Source organism: Phycodurus eques, chromosome 14 (assembly GCF_024500275.1).
Source record: "Phycodurus eques isolate BA_2022a chromosome 14, UOR_Pequ_1.1, whole genome shotgun sequence".
NCBI classification, from domain to species: Eukaryota; Metazoa; Chordata; class Actinopteri; order Syngnathiformes; family Syngnathidae; genus Phycodurus; species Phycodurus eques.
This window is the reverse complement of record NC_084538.1, coordinates 22,920,116-22,941,825: the sequence shown is the minus strand read 5'-3', so window position 1 is coordinate 22,941,825 and position 21,710 is coordinate 22,920,116. Positions and strand designations below refer to the sequence as shown.

The following is a 21,710-nucleotide window of genomic DNA, read 5'->3' as shown; positions in this document are numbered from 1 at the left end:
TCTGACTGGACTCCCCAAAAAGAGCATTAAACAGCTGCAGCTCATTCAGAATGCTGCAGCTCGGGTTCTGACCAGAACGGAGAGGTCAGAGCATATTACTCCAATTCTAAAGTCTTTACACTGGCTTCCAGTCAGCTTTAGAATAGATTTTAAAGTTCTGCTACTGGTCTGTAAATCACTAAATGGTTTAGGTCCTGAATACATGAAAGAAATGCTTATGGGATATAAACCCAGTAGGGATCTGTGATCGGCAGACTCAGGTCAAATAGTGGAGCACAGAGTCCAAAACAAACATGGTGAAGCAGCACAAATGGAATAAATTGCCAAGAGAAGTGACGTCAGCCCCAAGTGTGCACGTTTTTAAGTCCAGGTTAAAAACTCTTCTTTTTTCCAATGCTTTTTAGAGCATTTCCAGTTTAAAATGATTTCTTGCACTGTACGCTGTTTTAATTGTACTTTTATTTATTTTTTCTTTGTTCTAAATGTTTATAAGCTGTTTTTTTCTTTGTTTTTAAATGCTTTTAATCATATAGAGCGCATTGAGTTACCGTGTGTATGAAATGTGCTACATAAATAAATTTGCTTTGCTTTGCTTTGACACTGAAAGATTAGAGTCCCTCAAAATTTTGTGATAACATCAGGGATAGGAATAATATATATCTGGCTGTAACAAGCTTTTCCTTTAAAAAAAAAAAAATCTAATTTGGCCAGGGTATGAAACATTTTGTCATTGCTTTACTTTTTCTGGTACAAGATTTCTTGACTTGAAATTCTGAAATCTGACTATCAACAGATTCTCCCAGAAATCTGGCAGGTCTCGGAGCTCTTACAGCAGGATATTTATATAGCACACATTCACATACAGAAATGGCTAAAATATTTTAAAAAATGTGAAAAAGCAAATTATTATTTTTTTTTATGTTTTGTTTTTTTGAACATTTTATTTTTGAAGTCAATAGGACATGAAAGGTTTTATGGAGTCAGACAAGAGAGAGACCTTTGCAACTGCATTCAGCACAAATACATAAATGATTCTGCTTCATCAGGCTGGGGGAAATGTCCAGCAAAGGAGTTTGTCTATGAGTCTGCATGCTGTTCGACAAATAAGATGGACATATTGGGCTGTTCAGTTTCAAGTCTGGATAGACTCAGACTTAAAATGTATTTCCTGTTAGGCGTGCCTCTCTGCTTTCACTTCTGCTTGCCTGATTGCTTCAAAATAGTGAGTTGAACTTGTTGCATTGACTGGATCCTCTCGGCAAGATGAGTTTTTCCAGTCATGCATCTTCTAAGGATACACGCAATGAGCTAGTAAATTTGGGGTAAGACTGCCAGGGATCATTAACTCTCCAGCCATCACACAAAAGCATAATTTAACTACCAACCTCTTCAAAGACAATAGCAATGTTTTATTTAATTCAAAATCTCAGCTCATTAGACTGCCTACATGAAATGTTTTTTTCTTGTGGTTGACTTTCACAATCTCCCATTAGAAGGTCTCATCAGGTGCTTATGTATTTTTATGTACAAGAACTGTGGCCTGGTGGTGTTTATCAATATAATGTTTATTTTTTTTAGGTTATTGATTTGATTGTATTAAATGCTACTGTTGATAGTTTTTAAGAACATTGTGTTTTTTTTAAAATCACCGAAAACTGCATTTCCAAAGCTTTCTTTACTCTACAGTTGTTAAAATTTTTACGCTGAACTTAATTTCATCTCATCTCAGGCACGTTTTGCCTGTGGAGAAAGAAATGACAGAAGTCTCTCCTATATTTTATATTTTGAATATCTATCTAAATTTAAGTCCTCCTCCTGAAATACAAAGACCTGAAACCAGCTGTGTCTAAACGGGCTAGTTGCAGCCCGCCGTCCATTTCAGAGCTGTCCGTGACATATACTGAATAAAAATATTTGACACAACCCGCAACAACAAATTTTTTAAGGCAACGTGAAAAGGGAGGGTGTAGAAATAGTGCTCCCACTTTTTTGATACACTCTTTTTTTTTTTACACTGCAACACCAACATGTTACACAACATGGGTGCGACACCTCTGATAACTACTACGACGACGACTAATGATAATGATAAATTGGTTTTATATAGAACTTTTCTTCATTTGCAAAAGTGCAAAGAACCTATTTACAACTAAAACAGTAAAACAATTTGTCTTCATAATGGTGAATAAAGTTAGTTTTAGAGGGAAAATGTTATGCTCCTCTTTGATTTAACTTTTTAGAGCAGGTTAATAGTTTTTATTTTTTCAAAAATGCTTCTTTTTAGTTGGGTGTTGATTAGTTTCAGTATTAGTTTTAGTTTTTTTGTATTTGGGGTATTTGTCAAGTGTGAGATTAAAAAAAATCTGTAAGTATTGTGTAACAAAAACAAAAATTACCATTAAAAATATATATTCAATGTCTAACAGATGAACAACCATCCACAAATCAAATACAGGTATTGTACAACAGTCCACAGAATTTGAAATGCAATAAGTGCAGTACATAATACTGCTCCTAGGGATACATTAGATGCATCACAACGTACAGTAAAACCATTCATGGGATACATGCTGTAGTATGGCCTTTTTAAAAATGTGTTTATATGTTTAACTTACAACAAATAAAATCAAGTTATTCTTTGCATGTTAACCTTCCCTTGTTGCTAAATGGCAAACTTCGCAGGTAGACTTTCAGATTTGTGACTGTTAGATAGCTAGACAGATAGAAAGTATCCATCCATTTTCTGTTCCGCTTTATCCTCACAAGGGTCGCGGGCATGCTGGAGGCTATCCCAGCTATCTTTGGGCGCGATAAATAGAAACGTTCTCATCCTAACAGACTGCCAAGCAATTTCATCAAGTTAACAAAGTGTAGATTTGTTATGGGGAATTTGTCAGGATATAAGAAAGCAAAAAATAAAAAGAAATTTAAAAAATCCTCAGTTTGACCACTATATTTAATCAAGCAAAGTTTTTGTCAATTAGACAGTGAATTTGATGTACAACCTGTAATATCTTTTCATCGACCTCTAACTTCGACATCTTTTATTGTAGATGGTACCACTATGATCTTTCCCGTCATGCTGCTGAGGCACTCCTCTTGTCCAATGGAAGTGATGGAAGTTACCTCTTGAGAAACAGTAATGAGGGGCCAGGCTGTTTTGCGTTGTCTGTCAGGTCAGTTTGTACGATTATATAAAAAACACATTTTGCTTTTGTCTATACTTGAAAACATCCCTCCATTCATTTTTTTTCGCTTATCTGAGTTTAGGTTGCAGGCAAAGCAGTCTTATTAGGGAAGCCCTCTCTGGGTATTTCTTCCAGCTCCACCTGGGGAAACCTGACGTGTTCCCAGGCCAGCTGTGAGATGCACAGTAGTCCCTCCAGTTTGTCTGCTAATAGGCCTCCTCTTGGTTGTACATGCATAAACATCTCACTGGGGAGGCTTTCGAAAAATATGCCTCAGCTACCTCAGCTGACTCCTCTCAATGTGGAGGAGCAGCAGCTTTAGTCTGAGTCCCTCATGACTGAACTCCTCACCCTATATCTAAGACTGAGCCCAGGCACCTTGCAGTGGAAGCTCATTTCAGCCAGTAACACACTTGGCTGCATTCCACCCGACTAAATGCACAAGCTCATGGGTCAATCAAGCCATCAGACGAGATCAACAAATAGCTTTGAGTAGATTGTCAGCCCACTAAAGTGGGTATACTCCTTACTTCTTGGTTGTGCCTAGCAATTCTGTCTATAATGAACAGAACAAGGGCAGCCATGGTGGAGACCAATATCTGCCATAAACAGGCTTGACTTACTGCTGGCAATGCGAGCCAAGCTCCTACTCTGATTGTACAAAAACCAGGTGGCCATTTTGGTTGCGTAACGATGTACCCACCACTAATTCTATTTCTAATTTCTAATCCAACCTGCAGGGCGAAGGATTCAGTCAAGCATTTCCATGTGACACGCAAAGACAATGGCTATGTGTTTGGGTTTAACACATTTGCAACCCTTCATGACTTTATCAACCACTTTGCCAATCAGCCACTAGTAGGCAGCGAAACAGGTACAACAACCACAGTTTTAACTCAACACATCCATGACAGTCACTACTTGTGGCAAGATAAGACTTTTCCAAGGTTTCCTGATTGTTCTGGGAAACAAACAACAGATAGATGATAGAGACACACATTTTGTGACTACCTGGTCACGGTTTCAACTAGTTAAAATTGATTGCTGATTTCCATACCATCAATTATATTAGTTTGTTATTTTTTATAGACTGTCCCTTATTACCCCAGCTTTGGGGCTATAAGAGACACTCGATTGTTTAAATAGATGTCCCCCTTTTGCCTCCAACTGGGGCTAGAGGGGACTTTATTATTATTTTTTAAAGCTACAGCTAAACAACAAAGGAATGTCTGGGAACCTCACAGAAATCTCATATTTGCTCTCAAAATGCTGATATCAAACATAAACTTGAACATTGCAGTTATATGAGTTTGCGTTAAGTTCATTTACTTCCAGGACTCCTCTGTTGAGCTCTTTGGGCTTCCCAATTTTCTCTGTGACATTTTCTACTGGATACCAGAGGACATCCTTGTGTTTCGGACACTTGAAGTTCAAGCCACTTCTTACCATTGCTTTTAACAAGAACCTGTTGTGTTCTTTCCTGACATTTTCTTTTTTTCACAATTTTTTTTATTTCTTCACAACACCTTCACAAATAAATATAATGACAATCCATTGGTATCCCCACTGGGTGCACGTCACTAGCCGTTTGACGAGCATTTTCTCAAAATCCTCGCCAATGACTAGTGGTTTGCCAGGAAAAGATGTACGGCATTTTGATCCTTCCGATGTCTTTGGTTGACTGTTCAGGGAATTCCAAACAGTTGTGCAGCTTTTCTTTAGTTCATTCCATTGTCTACAGCGTTTATAGCCTTCACAATGTCTTCTTTTGCATGTGTTTTGCAAGTGCTGGTGCCCAGCTTTGGTTTGTATTAATGCTCCATGATGTGTCCATTATTACCCCACAAATGTCCTTGCCTTCACCCTGGAAAAAAAACAAAAACATTATTTCATAGAATAACAGTTCCATAATAATATCTCAACTACACTTACCCGATAGTCTCCCACATCCAGAAACAAAGTTCTGCACACCATCAATTTTTCATGGCTCTCACTAACATTTATATTTTCATCTCAATGCTGCACAATTCAAACCAATGTAAGAGGTTGGTGATTTTTTTTGCAAAGCAGACGATAAAAAAAGCGATGAAAGAAAATTCTGAAAGATTTTCCTTTATTACCCAAGATTATGGACATCAGCATTGGAAAAAAACATAGAATCAGAAATAACTCCAAATGTCTCAGATCACTGTGCCAAGTGATCACAATTATTAAGCAGTAATGCAAGTTGTGTACTTGTGTAAACATGAACATGAGATGGTCTCTGATGTGATTAGTACTTGAGTATGAAATTATTTTATTCTGTTTTTGGACAAATAATATAATACATTGCTCATTATTAACGTGCATGTTTCTAAAAGAATTACTCTTTGAAGCTCCTGTTGCTCATTACAATTAGAAATAAGAAGAGACAGTTGAATCAATCATATACTTGTTTTCTTAACATAGCTGCTGTTCTTTATTATAATCTCCCCATGTTTTAGGAACTCTCATTGTGCTCAAGTATCCGTACCCATGGAGAGTGGAAGAGCCATCCATTTATGAATCTGTGCGGGTTCACACAGCTCTGCAGACTGGACGCACAGAAAATGATCTTGTGGCAAATGCTCCCTCAGTATGACACTCAAAACCTCGGATATGATAAGTAATGATTAACTTTATGACAAACCTGGGTGTTATGTTCATTAAAAGGTCTGTTACTAGCCAAAGCAGCAGCACAAAGGCATGTAAACAGTCTTTCTGATGTGGCAGCTCCCAGCGAGTTCCCAATGCAGTATTCAGCAGTGCAGTATAAGATGATCTTATGTTACGTGAACACGGGCTATTTTACAGCGATTAAAATTCCAGTAGCCTCTCTTGTGCTAGCTGCACATTATTGTGTGTGTCCATGTTTATGTTCCAGGGGCTACGAGATTGATCAGTTCCGGTCAATCTGTTTTAGTTCTTCTTGTTTTGCTGTCTTTTTTTACTTTATAAGATTAATTTTCACCGAGTATGGATTGTAATGTACAGGGAATATTGTCTAATATTATTGCCAAAAAGCATTTTTACTAATATAGACCTGACCACCCAGAACCTATAAGGCATGTGAAGGACTACATAAAAATAGAGTCTTTAAAACACCAGACACAATGAAAATGAAGTTTAAAACAACAATCTATTGAAGATCAACATTGGTCACCTGAATATTCCTTTCAAAAGTCAATTCTGTTTCCAGCTCGGTACAAAGGAAGGCTATCTACTGAAACAAGGAGCAATTGTAAAGGTATGGGGAGCACTAAGACGTAATCCTAGCCATGTCTCATATACCGTTATGTGTACTGTTATATGCTTCATGTGTATTGTTATATACATGTATTATGTTATTTCACATGAACAAATGCTTGGTTTGCAGAGCTGGAAGCAAAGATGGTTCACATTAAGCAGAAATGAACTGAAATACTTTAAAGACCAAGTGGTTAGTTTAGGTTCTATTTCATTAAATGGCTTGCAATCCCTTGGGCTTACACCTACAGCACATTGTAAGAACTGTTTCTTTGTTGCAGTATGAGGAGCCCATTCGGACCCTGGACCTAAAGGCATGCTCTGCAGTCCAGTTTGACTACTCTCAAGAAAGAATCAACTGCTTCTGGTAAGGGTTAACTCTGGAGTGGGAATCATTGAGTGGGGAAATCCATGCATAGGTTCTGCCTGTATCTCATTGAGGATGCTATAATTGCCTCGATCGGAGGAGTAATAGTCCACCCTTGCAGGGCTTCCTTTTAAAGATGCTCCACAGGTTCTCAAAAGGTCACAGGATGATGGTGGCCACATCCTGTTTTTTCCTCCCAATATACCCATAGCAGCCACAGCTTCAGTGACATTTTGTGCATCACGGGTTGGTGTGGCGTCTTGGAATATAATTACTTTACTTCAGAATGCACGGTTCTTTTTGTACCATGACAGGAAATGGTCAGTTAGAAAAGCAGAGGGCTATTTTGCAGAGGGCATTTTGACACCTTCCGTCATCCGAAAGGGGCCTACCGTCTCACTCCCCATTATTCCCTTCCAAAAGAGCACTCTGCCAACTCCTTCCATCTGGACTCTCCTAAGTAGCAGGCCATTCAATCAGTGAATAAAACGGAGCTAACTGCAAATATTTATTTTTGTGAGATTATTTAGTAGTGGCCTAATAGATCTTTTTGCAAGCCTTTGCAGGATCCCTTCTTGGGACACCAGCGGCTCAAATGGTTGCTGCTCCTCGATGCCCTTTTAACATCTTACAGATGTCGTTTTAGAAATCGCTTATGGTAACAGTTGATGGAAAACCCTATTGACTGGATAGCTAATATTAGCGTTTGACCATGGGAGGGATTTACCTTCAAATATTGAATATTCACACACAAGCGCCATGGTAACATATACAGCTAATATAACAATACTCAGGGGCAGCTAATCTTCCTAATCTGTGACAAATGAGTTTTAATTAAGTTATAACGTGACTTTCTTCTTCTACTCTTTTTTTATCTTACAGTATTTTCTTTTTTTATTCATCCATCCATCCATCTTCTTTACCGCTTATCCTCACTAGGGTTGCGGGCTGCTGGAGCCTATCCCAGCTATCTTCGGGCGGGAGGGGGGTTACAGTCTGAACCGGTCGCCAGCCAATCGCAGTTTGCCCGTAGGTGTGAATGTGAGTGCGAATGGTTGTTTATATGTGCCCCGCGATTGGCTGGCAACCAGTTGAGGGTGTACCCCGCCTCCTGCCCCCGTATAGCTGGGATAGGCTCCAGCATACCCGCGACCTGAGGAGGATAAGCGGTACAGAAAATGGATGGATGGATTTTAACTTGTGCAGTGTTTGTTCATTGTAGGCTGTATTTGTCAGAATCAGAATCAGTTAATTGACAGAGAATACTTTTGAGACATAAAGACAAAAAACAGTCACTGAGCAATATCAGCCGGTACATGCCGGTACATGCCGGTAATGCCGGTACAATTTATTTTATTTTTAATTGACAAAAGTGCAAAAAAGATGTCCTCTAGCAATTCAATTAGAGCAGTTTGAAATGACTAATAGAACAATAGTCTGGTGCAATGACCAATGTGCAAAGGTCACAGAGAGTTCAAGAAATGTATGCAGTTTAAAGTGACAAGTAGTGCAATAATCTGGGACAATGTCGATTGTGCAATTGTTGCAGATGCTACTCAGGCACATGAGTAGCAGTATTGGTCAACAACATATGCAAATAGTACAGCGTGCCGAGACTACTACAGTGAGTTCATGAGTAATGTATAATTGGCCCGAGAGAGATGTGACAACAAACTCAAGACAAATAAATTGGCAGCATGTTGCAATGGAATTGTAAGTTAACTGTTTGCATTGTTCGGTAGTGCTTACCTGAGGGAAGGAGCTGGAAGAGGTTGTGACCAGGATGTGGAAGGTCCAAGATGATTTTGCATGCCCTCGTCTTAGTTCTGGCAACTAGCAATTCCTCAAGGGTGGGTAGGGGGGTACCAACAATCTTTTCAGCAGTTTTGATTGTCCGTTGCAGTCGGAGTTTTTCCTTTTTTGTAGCAACACCAAACCAGACTCTGATGGAAGAACACAGTTCTGATTCGATGACTGCTGTGTTGAACTGCCTCAATAGCTCCTGTGGCAGGCTGTGCTTCCTCAGAAGCTGTAGGAAGTTCATCCTCTGTTTTGAGGATGGAGTTGATATTGATCTCCCACTTCATGTCCTGAGAGACTGTAATTCCCAGGAACTTGAAGGTCTCGACGGTTGGCACAGGGCAGTCGGACAGCGTGAAGGGCAGCTGTGGCAAAGGATGCCTCCTGAGGTCCACGATCATCTCCACAGTCTTGAGCATGTCCAGCTCCAGGTTTTGTCAGCCGCACCACAGCTCCAGCCGCTCCACTTCCTGTCGATACGCAGACTCGTCACTGTCTTTGATGAGTGTGGTGTGGTCTGCAAACTTCAGGAGTTTGACAGCCGGGTGCGTTGGGGCGCAGTCTTTCGTGTGTGTAGAGAGAGAAGTGCAGCGGAGAGAGGACACAACCTTGGGGCGCCCCGGTGCTGGTTGTGCGTGTAAATGAGGTGCTGCCTAATCTGCTGTGTCCTGCCCGTCAGGAAGCTGTAAATCCACTTACACGCTGAGCTGGAGAAGCTTGGAGGATAGGAGTTCGGGGATGATGGGGTTGAACGCAGAGATGAAGTCCACGAACAGGATCCTCGCATAGGTCCCCGCTCCGTCAAGGTGTTCTAGGATGAACTGCAGTCCCATGTTGACTGAGTCATCCGCAGACCTGTTTGCTCGGTACGCAAACTGCCAGGGATCCAGCAGGGGACCTGTGACGCTCTTGAAGTGGTCCAGCAGGAGGAGTTCAAAGGACTTCCTGACCACAGATTTCTGGGCGACAAGCCTGTAGTCATTCAGACCCGAGATTGCAGGTTTCTTGGGGACTGGGATGATGATGGAAACAGGATGGTACCTTGCACAGTTCCAGAGAGCTATTGAAGATCTGTATGAAGACTGGGGCGAGCTGGTCCGCAAAGACGTTGAGGCAGGATGGGGACATAAGGTCTGGGCCTGCCGCTTTGTTGATCTTTTGTTGTTTGAAGATGTGTGAAAATGTTATTTTCAAATCTGTAGTAGGTGTTCAAGTCGTCGGCTCGTCTTTTATTTTTTCTATGCATGTTTTGTCTATGTTTTGTCTACAGCATTCTCCAATTTACCTTTGGAAATAATGAAAAATAAATGATTAACATCATTATTATATGTTGTCAGTTTCTGTGTTTAGCAAGATATAAGTACGTTTTAGGGCCACGTCTCGCAACGCTCAACCTTTGCGCATTGGCTGAGATGTGTCAAACGGATGCCCTTTTATAGGGAAATAGGAGCACAGTTTATGAAAATTGAAATGTCCCAGGCGCAACCTGTCATTTTGAATGGATTCTGATTCATTAACATACACACGGTGGTGCAAAGGAAATCGGCCAGTAAGCATGTGTCATGAATGTGTTGGTGATTTTGCGTATAGGCTCAACTTGTAAATGAGAGGAGAGTAAGAACATTTCTAGGCATCTATTAGTGAATTAGGCCCAATGGATGGAAATTATGACCTGTAGATGTGAACAAAGGAACTCCCCAACTATGTGCTATGGACATGTTGTCATACTGTTGTTCCAAAATTCTTGCAAAATTACAATGTTGAAAATTATGACCTTCCTGTACTCAAACCAAATATATATTGCCTCCACAGTCTGGTGTTTCCAGAGAGAACATTTTATCTCTGTGCAAAGACTGGTGTGGAAGCAGATGAGTGGATCAAGATTCTCAGATGGAAATTGGTAAGCTTTTCTACACTTCATGTTGCACACAGTGCTGTTAGGAAGAGTCACATTTAAACTAAGTCAAACTACTTGAATATAGTAGTAGTTTGACTACTACTATAGTAGTAGTCAATACTATATACCGGTGCAGTTCTCAGACCAATACAGATGAAAAAATCCTACTGCATTTTCTGAGCGTCAATTGTAGGGGAAGTTGCAACATACAGTACATTGAAAAAGTATTCATACCCTTATTTCCCCCACATTTTGCCACCTTACAACCACAACCCTAAAGTTTTTTTTTTTTATTGAGATTGTATGTGACCGACAACACAAAGTAGCAGATAATTGGAAAGTGGAACTGAAAGATACAGTTTTTTTCCATTTTAGCATATATCGTAAAAATCTGAAAAATGTGGTGTGTATTTGTATTCAGCCCCCCTGCGTCAATACAGCTGGAAGTCGTAAGAGTATGTCTCTTCCAGCTTTGCACATCTAGACACTGAAATATTTGGCGATTCTTCTTGGCAAAATAGGTTAAACTCAGCCAGATTGGATGAAGAGCATCTGTGAACAGCAATTTTCAAGTCTTGATACGGATGCTCAATGGTTGGGGTGTCAAAGTCATTTTAGTTCGCGGGCCCCATTCACCCCAATTTGATCTCAAGTGGGCCAGACCAGTAAATCCGTGGCCTTATACGCTATAAACATGAACAATTAAATTGTTTTACCATTTTTTGTGTGCACATAATAGCAACAACATTTGGGAAAATATTTACATTTATTGACTATTATCTTGTTGAAAATCCTGTTTCAAATCATATGTGCGATCTCAAATGTGTAATCTCAACAATATTATGAATCGGGGTTTTCATTTACAGTTGCAACTTACAGATCACAGTAGCTCTTTAAACTGTACCTTTCATAAACAACTTATTTCGAAATCATTTTAAATGTACATAAATTTCCACATCCATCTGGACATCTTGAAAGGCTCAACTGACACATCATACCTTAGAAACTAAAGTGGGCACTTTTCAGCATGAAAGTGCAGTTATGCCGCTGCCTTGTACAACGTAAATGTATACAGGCAGATTGAAAGTGTAAATAAATAAATGAAGTAAAATTAAAGTATTAGCTATGTCTATTAAGGATGAATCCACAGTAAGTGCAAAATGAAATTAGCTGCTTATTTAATAGTCACCCAAGTAGATTGCCATAAAAAGCTAAAACACAATTATGTGGTTAGCATGAGTCGGCACAAACAATTAGCAAGTCCTCTCAAACTATTAGCATGCATCTAGCTTGTAGCTGACATCTGACTTTCAGCTTTTCCTGTCTGGGAGTTGTCGCCACAGCGAGTCACTCGCATGATTTGTTTGTCTGACGTAATCCAACCATTTTTATCCGGGCTTTAATAAACCCGTGTCCCAATTAACTTCACGAACTCGTTTTTAACTGTACACCTGCACGTGAAATTACTCAACAAATACATGATACGATATATACTGCATATAGGCATTGCTTCACACAAAGTCTCACGCTCTTATTGCATATGGATTGGAGGCAAGGCAGCACCCCACCAATCTTTTCTCTTTCAACTTTGTGCGTGTCACGTTCCACGACTCACAGCACTTCCGATTCCACAGTGCTTGCGTCCAAATAAAAGCATGAGTTTCAAAATAAGTCCATACAGTCCCGTTAAAAAGTATCGGCTTCCTTCTCAAATTCTTACATTTTTGCATCATTTCCCAAATGTAATGTTTACGATCATCAAACAAATGTAAATATCAGACAAATATAACCCAAGTGAACTTAAAATGCTGTTTTTAAATGGTGATTTCATTTATTAAGGAAAAAGCAACTATTAAGTTACCTGACTCACTTTGAAAAAGCAATGGCTACCTACACCTAATAACTGCTTGGGCCATCCTCAGCAGCAACAACTGAAATCAAGCGTTTTCTATAACAAGCAATGAGTCTTTCACATCACTGTGGAGATATTTTGGCCCACTCTTTCTTGCAAAATTGTTTGAATTTAGCAAAAATGAAGCGTTTTCGAGCATGAACAGCCTTTTTAAGGTCATGCCACTGCATTTCACCTGGATTCAAGTCTGGACTTTGACTAGGCCCCTCCAAAACCTTCATTTTGTTTTCTTAAGCCATTCAGAAGTTGACTTTCTGGTGTGTTTTGGATCATTATCCTGCTGCAGAACCCAAGTGTGCTTCAGCTTGAGGTGACAAACTGATAGCTGAACATTCTCCTTCAGGATTTTCTGTTAAAGAGCAGAATTCACGGTTTCAATAAATCACAGCAAGTTGTCCAGGTCCTGCAGGAGCAAGCAGCCTACGACCATCACGCTAACATCACCATGTTTGACTGTTGGTAAGATTTTCTTTTATCTGAAATGCTGCGCTACATTTGTGCCAGATGTAACGAGACACACACACCTTCCAAAAAGCTCAACTTTCATCTCATCAGTCCGTCCATCCATCCATTTTCCGGACCGCTTATACTCACTAGGGTCACGGGCGTGCTGCAGCCTATCGCAGCTATCTTCAGGCGAGAGGTCGGTTGCCAGCCAATCGCAGGGCACATACAAACAAACAACCATTCGCGGTCACATTCACACCTATGGACAATTTAGAGTTTTCAATCAACCTACCACGCCTGCCTTTGGGACATGGGAGGTACCCAGAGAAAACCCACGCAGGCACGGGGAGAACATGCAAACTCCACATAGGCGGGACCAGGATTTGAACCCCGGTCATCAGAACTGTGAGGCAGATGTGCTAACCAGTCACGCACCGTGCCACCTCATCAGTCCATATACTGGAATATTCTCCCAAGTCTTGGAAAACATTCAGATGTTTTTCCAAGGTTTTTTTTGTTTTGTTTTGTTTTTTGCAAAAGAAACACAAGCCTTGGCAGCACAGTGGACGACTGGTTAGCAAATTGGCTAAATTGACAAAGTTTTTGCACGTTTTTCAAATTCACAAATATATCCGCGATTTACATGTGTTTTTTAATGTGTGTGCATTTATCATTACTTATCATTTGTAAATATTCAATCTTGCTTGTGAATTGTTGGAGGTGCGTTGATGGATCAGCGGGCACGCGCATTTATTTTTGAGACAAACATAACGCAGTTTCAACTTAAAAAAAAAAAAAGTGTGGGAGGCAGTGTTGCTGTCTCCCTTGAGAGCATAGACGACAGTCGGGCAAAAACGTATTTAGTCAGCCACCAATTGTGCAAGTTCTCCCACTTAAAAAGATGATAGAGGCCTATAATTTTCATCACCTCACCTATGAGAGACAAAATGAGGGGGGAAAAAAAATCCAGAAAATCACATTGTCTGATTTTTAAAGAATTTATTAGCAAATTATGGTGGGAAAGTATTTGGTCACATACAAACAAGTAAGATTTCTGGCTCTCACAGACCATTAACTTCTTTAAGAGGCTCCTCTGTCCTCCCCTCATTATTGTATTAATGGCACCTGTTTGAACTCATCAGTATAAAAGACACCTGTCCACAACCTCAAACAGTCACACTCCAAACTCCACTATGGCCAAGACCAAAGAGCTGTCAAAGGACACCAGAAACAAAATTGTAGACTTGCACATGGCTGGGAAGACTGAATCTGCAATAGGTAACCAGCTTGGTGTGAAGAAATCAACTGGTGGAGAAAATCTTAGAAAATGGAAGCCATACAAGACCATTGATAAGCTCCCTGGGTCTGGGGCTCCATAAAGATCCCACCCCGTGGGGTCAAAATTATCACAAAAACGATGAGAAAAAAAATCACAGAACCACATAGGCGGACCAAAGTAACAAAGGCTCCCATCAGTAACACACAACACCTCCAGGGACTCAAATCCTGCAGTGCCAGACGTGTCCCCCTGCTTGAGGCAGTACATTTCCAGGCCTGTCTGGAGTTTGCTAGAGAGCATTTGGATGATCAAGAAGTGGACTGGGAGAATGTCACATGGTCAGATGTTAGTTTGTAGGATGAAACAAAAATAGAACTTTTTGGTAAAAACGGTTTGGAGGAGAAAGAATGCTGAGTTGCATCGTAAGAACATTCCTACTGCTTCACAGTAGGAATGGTAAACATCATGCTTTGGGGCTGTTTTTCTACAAAAGGGACCAGGATGACTGATCTGTGTAAAAGAAAGAATGAATGGTACCATGTATCGTGAGATTTTGAGTGAAAACCTCATTCCATCAGCAAGGGCATTGAAGATGAAATGTGGCTGGGTCTTCAGCATGACAATGGTCTCAAATACACGGGCAATGAAGGAGTGGCATTTCAAGGTCCTGGAGTGGCCTTGCCAGTCTCCAGATCTCATCTCCATAGAAAATCTTTAGAGGGAGTTGAAAGTCTGTGTTGCCCAGCGACAGCCCCAAAACATCACTGCTCTAGTGATCTGCATGGAGGAATGGGCCAAAATACCAGCAACAGTGTGTGAAAACCTTGGGAAGACTTGTGAAGACAGAAAACAAAGGCTATCTAAAGTATTGAGATTAACTTTTGTTATTGATCAAATACATATTTTCCACCATAATTACTAATAAATTCTTTAAAAAAAATAAAAAAATTCAGACAATGTGATTTTCTGGATCTTTTTTCTCATTTTGTCTCTCATGGGTGAGGTATAACAATGATGAAAATTACAAGCCTCTCTCATATTTTTAAGTGGGAGAACTTGCACAATTGGTGGCTGACTAAATACTTTTTGTCCCACACAGTGGGTACGGAAAGATTCCCCCCTTAAATTTTTCACTCTTTGTTATATTGCAGCCATGTTAAATCATTTAAGTTCATTTTTTCCTCATTAATGTACACACAGCACCCCATATTGACAGAAAAAAAAAAGTAATTGTTGAAATTTTTGCAGATTTATTAAAAAAGAAAAACTGAAATATCACACAGCCATAAGTATTCAGACCCTTTACTGTGACACTCATATTTAACTCGGGTGCTGTCCATTTCTTCTGATCATCCTTGAGATGGTTCTACACCTTCCTTGGAGTCCAGCTGTGTTTGATTAGGAAAGCCACACACCTATAGAATACCTTACAGCTCACAGTGCATGTCAGAGCAAATGAGAATCGTGAGGTCATAGGAACGGCCTGAAGAGCTCTGAGACAGAATTGTGGCAAGACAGAGATCTGGCCAAGGTTACAAAAAAAGATCTGCTGGACCTAAGGTTCCTAAGAGCACAGTGGCCTCCGTAATCTTGAAATGGAAGCCCTTCCTAGACCTGGCCGTCCGGCCAAACTGAGCAATTGGGGGAGAAGAGCCTTGGTGAGAGAGGTAAAGAAGAACCCAAAGATCACTGTGGCTGAGCTCCAGAGATGCAGTCGGGAGATGGGCGAAAGTTCCAGAAAGTAAACCATCACTGCAGCCCTCCATCAGTCGGGGCTTTATGGCAGAGTGGCCCGACGGAAGCCTCTCCTCAGTGCAAGACACATGAAAGCCCGCATGGAGTTTGCTAAAAAAAACACCTGAAGGACTCCAAGATGGTGAGAAATAAGATTTTCTGGTCTAATTAGACCAATATAGAAATTGTTGGCCTTAATTCTAAGTGGTATGTGTGGAGAAAACCAGGCAGTCCCAAAAGTGAAGCATTGTGGTGGCAGCATCATGCTGTGGGGGTGTTTTTCAGCTGCAGGGACAGGGAGACTGGTTGCAATCGAAGAAAAGATGAATGCGGACAAGTACAGGAATATCCTGGATGAAAACTACACTACACCAATTTTATCGGGCTGATCGGTATCGGCCGATATTTAGCATTTTATGCTGATCGGCTTTAATGTCATAATTCGCTGATCCGCAAAAGACATTTACGCCGCGTCGCTGCATGCACGGTATATTTGAATCCAAAAGCTAGTTTATTTTTAGCCTTGCCGCGTCTTTTGACTAGTACTGTAAATATCTGACGGCCAATGATGTTGTTTTAAAAAATAAATTAATAAATAAAAAATGTCTGCAGTGTGGGACCGACAACACGTCGGAGACAGACAACATGTAATGCCGGATCACACCACAAGACAAATTTGCTCTTTCACGATTGCACTATGTCAGACTACTGCAATCAAATCTTGTATTCTGATACCACCACATCCCGTTTTTTACGATCACTGGGCTTTATCTTGTCAACTCAAATGCGCTTTATTTTGTCAACTCAAATGCGACCGGATACACTCATTACTGTGGCGACGACAACAAGAGTGGACCGAGCCGACTGTATTATAAGGACAAAATAGGGAAAAACGTGTGTTGGTGGTCACTGGTGCTCAGGCCAGGAGAGAACGTTCGTTTAAGGCTTGTTTGAGGTATGTTCACGTACTTTTAACATGATACGGCTCACAAGCAGGCAATAAAAAAACGTATTGTAGCCTAGCAAGCTAGTGCTAGCACGAACAGTAGGATGTAAACATGCCGCGGTTCTGTCGAATCATGCTCTAAAGTTTGGTGTGGGTGAAGTCATTTAATTAAAAATAATTTAATTACATTAAGTTAGCACCCATTATTTCTGTCATGTAATGTTGGTTTGACCTGACTGATTAGAATACACGATCTGACGCGAGCAGTGATTTCCAACCTTTATGATATACCATTAATTACTGTATTTACTTCCTGCCATCTAATAGAAGACCATTCATTAGTTCTGTCTGTCACTATGCCTCACTGGCATAAATAGAGGAACAAAGATACATTATTTATTGTAAATATAATTTTTTGAGCAATTAAGTACACAAGTATATACAGTAAATGAACAGGTCATTTAAATGGACACATTCCTCCATCTTGTGATCGGATCGGTGATCGGTTATCGTTTTTTTAAACTCGCCGATTGGTGATCGGCCCGAAAAATCCTGATCGTGTAAAGCCTAATGAAAACCTTTGAGGTGGATTTTTTTCGCCTGTGGTTCCGATTCGGAGGTCACCCGGGAGAACTCCGACGTCCGTCGGGCATGGGATGAATGAAGACTTTGAGACACTTGGCATTTGGGCTAATTCGATTTATTGAACAAGCCTTAGTGTCATAACAGCTGCTTACATTACCAGAACAACGAAAAAGCCCCCGAAAACCCCTGGAGCTCGGTTTATCAAGGTTTAATTCTCTGGGCGTGGAATTAGCCCCTCCCTGGCCGCACCCGGCAGCTGGCCGTTCCTCATGACCATATATGGAATCACACCCGCCTGCTGGCGCCTCACCTTCTAGCTACGCTCACACCCTGTTCCCTCATCTTACAAGATGCAAAACAATCCTCTTTGCAGACCGGGACACCTGTTGTGAACCCAAGACATGTTACTATCTGGGCGGAGAATGAAAACCCTAATAAACATACAAATGGTTGAAGGAAGTCCTTTGATGTAGAACTTCAATGAAAAGATGGTTGGCTTGAATACAGATCTCCAAACATTTGGCCCTTGCAAAGGAACTCTAATTGTAGTACTATTAAAATATACTACACCTTCTCCAGAGTGCTCAGAACCTCAGACTGGGCCGAAGGTTCACCTTGAAAAAAAGACAATGACCTTAAGCACACAGCTAAAAGGAGTGGCTCCTGAACAACTCTTGATGGAAGAGCCTTTGTTCTTTTTGGTCAGCAGTGGTTTTCGCCTAGGAACGCTGCCATGGATGCCATTTTCTCTTCCTTATTGTTGTGTCATCAACACTGACATTAACTGAGACAAGGGAGGCCTGCAGTTCTTGAGAGGTTGTCCTGAGTTCCTTTTTGGCCTCCTGGATGAGTCATTGCTCTTCTCTTGGGGTAATCTTTGTAGGCCACTCCTGGGAAGGTTCACTACTGTTGCATGTTTTCTCCATGTGAGGATAATGGCTGTCCCTATGGCTCACTGGAATCTTAAACCTTTAGAAATAGCTTTTGTAACCCTTTCCAGACTGATAGATGCCAATTACTTTATTTCTATTGTTCTGGAATTTCTTTGAATCGTGTCTTTTTTTTCTCCCCCACACAGCTTTTTTAGATCTTTTGTCCGACTTGACTTTGTCGGGACAGATTCTGTTTGATTTCTTGATTGAAGTGGTTTGGAGGTAATCATGCATGGGTGTGATCAGTGAAAAATAACTAAACATTGTGATTAGCCACAATTAATTCATGATTTAACAAAGGGCGTAATTACTTTTTTACACAGGGGCAGGTAACTTTGAATTTTTGTTTTTGGTTTTTTAACTTAATACATTTTGTCACCATTTAAAAACAGCATTTTAAGTTCACTTGGGTTGTATTTGTGTGATATTTGTGTGTGTTATTTGTTTGATGATCTTAAATATTAAAAGTGGGGAAACGATGCAAAAAAATAAGAATTTGAGAAGGGGGCCAATACCTTTTCACAACAATGTATGTATCAATGAATTAAAACTTGCCTGACGGGCAGAACAATGCCCGTGGGCCAGATTGGAGCCCGACGGGCTGGTTCTGGCCCACGGGCAGTACGTTTGACACCCCTGCTCAATGAGATTTAGGTCTGGACCTTGACATGGCCATCCATGAATGTTCTTTTATCTAAATCTAAACAATTCCATTGTAGCTCTGGCTTTATATTTAGAGTCATTGTCTTGCTGGAAGATTAACTTCCTTCCTAGTCTCTAGTCTTTTGCAGCCTCCAACAGGCTTTTCGTTCCAGGATTGCGTCTTCCCATCAACTCTGACCGGCTTCCCTGTCCCTGCTGTAGAAAAGCATCCCCACAGGATGATGTTGCCACGTTTCAGTGGGGATGGTGTGTTCAGGATGATGAGCAGGGTTGGTTGTCCGCCGCACAGCGCTTTGAATTAAAGGCCCAAAAGTTAAAACTTTGGTCTCAACTGACTAAAGCACCTTCCCCATGTTTACAGTGTCCCCTGCATTGCTTGTGGCAAACTGCAAACGGGACATCTTATGCCTTTCTTTCAACAATGGCTTTCTTCTTGCCAACTCTTACATGAAGCCAGATTTGTGGCATGGATGACTTACTAGTTGTCCTGTGGACAGATTCTCCCACCTGAGCTGTGGATTTCTGCAGCTCCTCCAGAGTGACGACGGGCCTCTTGGCTGCTTCTCTGACCTGTGCTTTCCCCACTCATTCTGGTGGTTTAGGGTAGAGGTCGGCAACTTGCGGCCCACGGGCTATAACAGGCCCACCGAAAAATTATATCTGGCCCGCCAGCTTACATTTGTCAAGACACGATAGTAAACCGGGCTACTCCAGCGCAATGGCGGGGGAAAAAAGGCTGCTACAGCACTCACTTCACTTCCTTGTTACAGTATTTAAGCACCTGATTAGCTACGTAACCCATGTGACGTACCGACGTCAGAAGAAATACACTGTTTGGGTGACTTGCCCACACGACAGCCTAAGTGACCGAAATGCAGCATCGCCGTTCAGTGCAGATGTCTGCAAAACGGCTGCTGCACCGGCCTTAACTGTTTAGTAGGGATGTACGTTAATCATACAAAAAAAATAGTGGTGAAAACGAATGGGAATTGCAGGATAGATCATCGTCACTTCCAACGGACCTCGCCTGTCTGAACGTTGCTTTGTAATCGATCGGGCGAGACGTGCCCCTCGAGTAACGGGAGCAAGCGAGGCTGTGCAGATGTGCATTGAAAAACCTCACTCCCCGATCCTTAAACAGCCTTTAGCGTACTCATTTATTTAACATTTATAAGGTCTTTAAAGCAGAGTTTGTCAGATGAAAAAAATTATTTTAGCCTGCAATTGAATGGTCAGGAAAGAATTGGCCCGAGGCCTAATTTATTGCCGAACGCTGGTTTAGGGGGATGGCCATGTCTTGGTAGGTTTGCAGATGTGTCATACTCCTTTTCCATTTTTTGATGATTGTTAGGTCACAAAATGTTAAAGGGGTGTATGTAGTTCATGAGTAAGTCATGGAAGTTCAATTGTCTCAGGGAACATTTGTGCTATGATCAGCACAAACATTTTAAAAATGTCTTGCAATATTTTCCCTTGTGCAATGTTTCACCTACATCCTTTTAACCATGTTGCTTTAAACACTATCCCTTAAACGTTACAATGGATTTCAAATTTTTTCCAGTCACAGGCACAGAAAGGTCCATGAGTGAAGAGATTGAAACGTTACTGCACATTAAGGACAACGCTCCAAATTGAAGAAAGGACACTTCCTTGATTAGACTGCCTATGCCAAGTGTCATAATTTGGAAAAACATATTATAAATGCCCTAATGGGAGTCTTTGCTATGAATTGAAAGTTCTTAAATCATCAAACTATCATTCAACAATAAAGCAGGTATCCAATGTCATTGCACTAATTCAAAAGGTCAGTATTTGTCCTTTTAATATGGACATCTAAGCAGTAAGTTAATGTTGATTCAGCGGTCATTTTATTTAAAACTCACTCAAAGAGAACATTCAATCATGCATTTTTGGGTCTATTTTCAGAGGCATCTTTGTACAGTAAGCTTTTTTTCCCCACTTGTGGTATCGTTTTGTGTTTTATGTCTATTATGTGGAAACAAAATAAAGAAAACTAGTGCAAAACAGTGAGTTACTAATTTTGTATTTGTTGATGGCATGAAAGCTGTTGGATAAGACTACATTCTCCTCTGCGTCTACGTATTAAAGCAGGATTGAGCATTTTCACCTGCAACTGTATACACACATGGATAAAATTGTTGGTAACCCTCTGTGAATGAAAGAAAAACCCACAGTGGTCAAAGAAATAACTTGAATCTGACAGAGTAATTTAAAAAAATGTAATGGAAATTAACCAATAAAAATCAGACATTGATTTTGAATTATGGTTCAACAGAATTATTTTAAAAAACAAACTAATGAAACAGGCCACGACAAAAATGACAGATGGTACCCTTTTTTTTGTTGCACATTTTTGAATCACTTCAAACGATTTTTGTAACTTTCAGTGAGACCTCTGCACCTCTCAGCAGGTATTTCGGCCCACTCTTTGTGAGCAAACTGTTCCAGTTGTCTCAGGTTTGAAGGGTGCTTTCTCCAGGCGGCATGTTTCAGCTCCTTCCACAGATATAGGAGTTAGATCAGGGCTCATCGAAGGCCACTTCAGAATAGTCCTTTGTTTTGCTCTTAGTCATTCTTGGGTGTTTTTCTGTGTGTTATGGGTCATTATCCTGTTGCAAGACCCATGACTGTGATCAAGCTTTGATACTGGGCAGCACATTTCTCTCTACCTGGAG

General features: G+C 40.7%; 1 protein-coding gene across 4 annotated transcripts in view; it reads left to right on the top strand.

Annotated features, from left to right (window-relative positions):
* The first annotated feature begins 1,207 nt into the window (after nucleotides 1-1,207).
* The window catches only part of dapp1 (dual adaptor of phosphotyrosine and 3-phosphoinositides), a 31,129-nt gene continuing 10,626 nt past the window's right edge, over nucleotides 1,208-21,710 (top strand). Inside the window, exons 1-9 of one of the 4 annotated variants that reach the window (XM_061695427.1) lie at nucleotides 1,209-1,322; nucleotides 3,054-3,176; nucleotides 3,929-4,062; nucleotides 5,672-5,802; nucleotides 6,406-6,453; nucleotides 6,583-6,645; nucleotides 6,734-6,819; nucleotides 10,432-10,519; nucleotides 12,772-12,887. In XM_061695427.1, the coding sequence (XP_061551411.1) occupies nucleotides 1,264-1,322; nucleotides 3,054-3,176; nucleotides 3,929-4,062; nucleotides 5,672-5,802; nucleotides 6,406-6,453; nucleotides 6,583-6,645; nucleotides 6,734-6,819; nucleotides 10,432-10,519; nucleotides 12,772-12,887 (848 nt within the window). In that variant the 5' untranslated portion in view covers nucleotides 1,209-1,263. Of the gene's footprint in view, nucleotides 1,323-3,053; nucleotides 3,177-3,928; nucleotides 4,063-5,671; nucleotides 5,803-6,405; nucleotides 6,454-6,582; nucleotides 6,646-6,733; nucleotides 6,820-10,431; nucleotides 10,520-12,771; nucleotides 12,888-20,575; nucleotides 21,042-21,710 lie in introns of those variants that run through there. The other 3 variants (XM_061695429.1, XM_061695426.1, XM_061695428.1) reach the window with 3 other exon arrangements.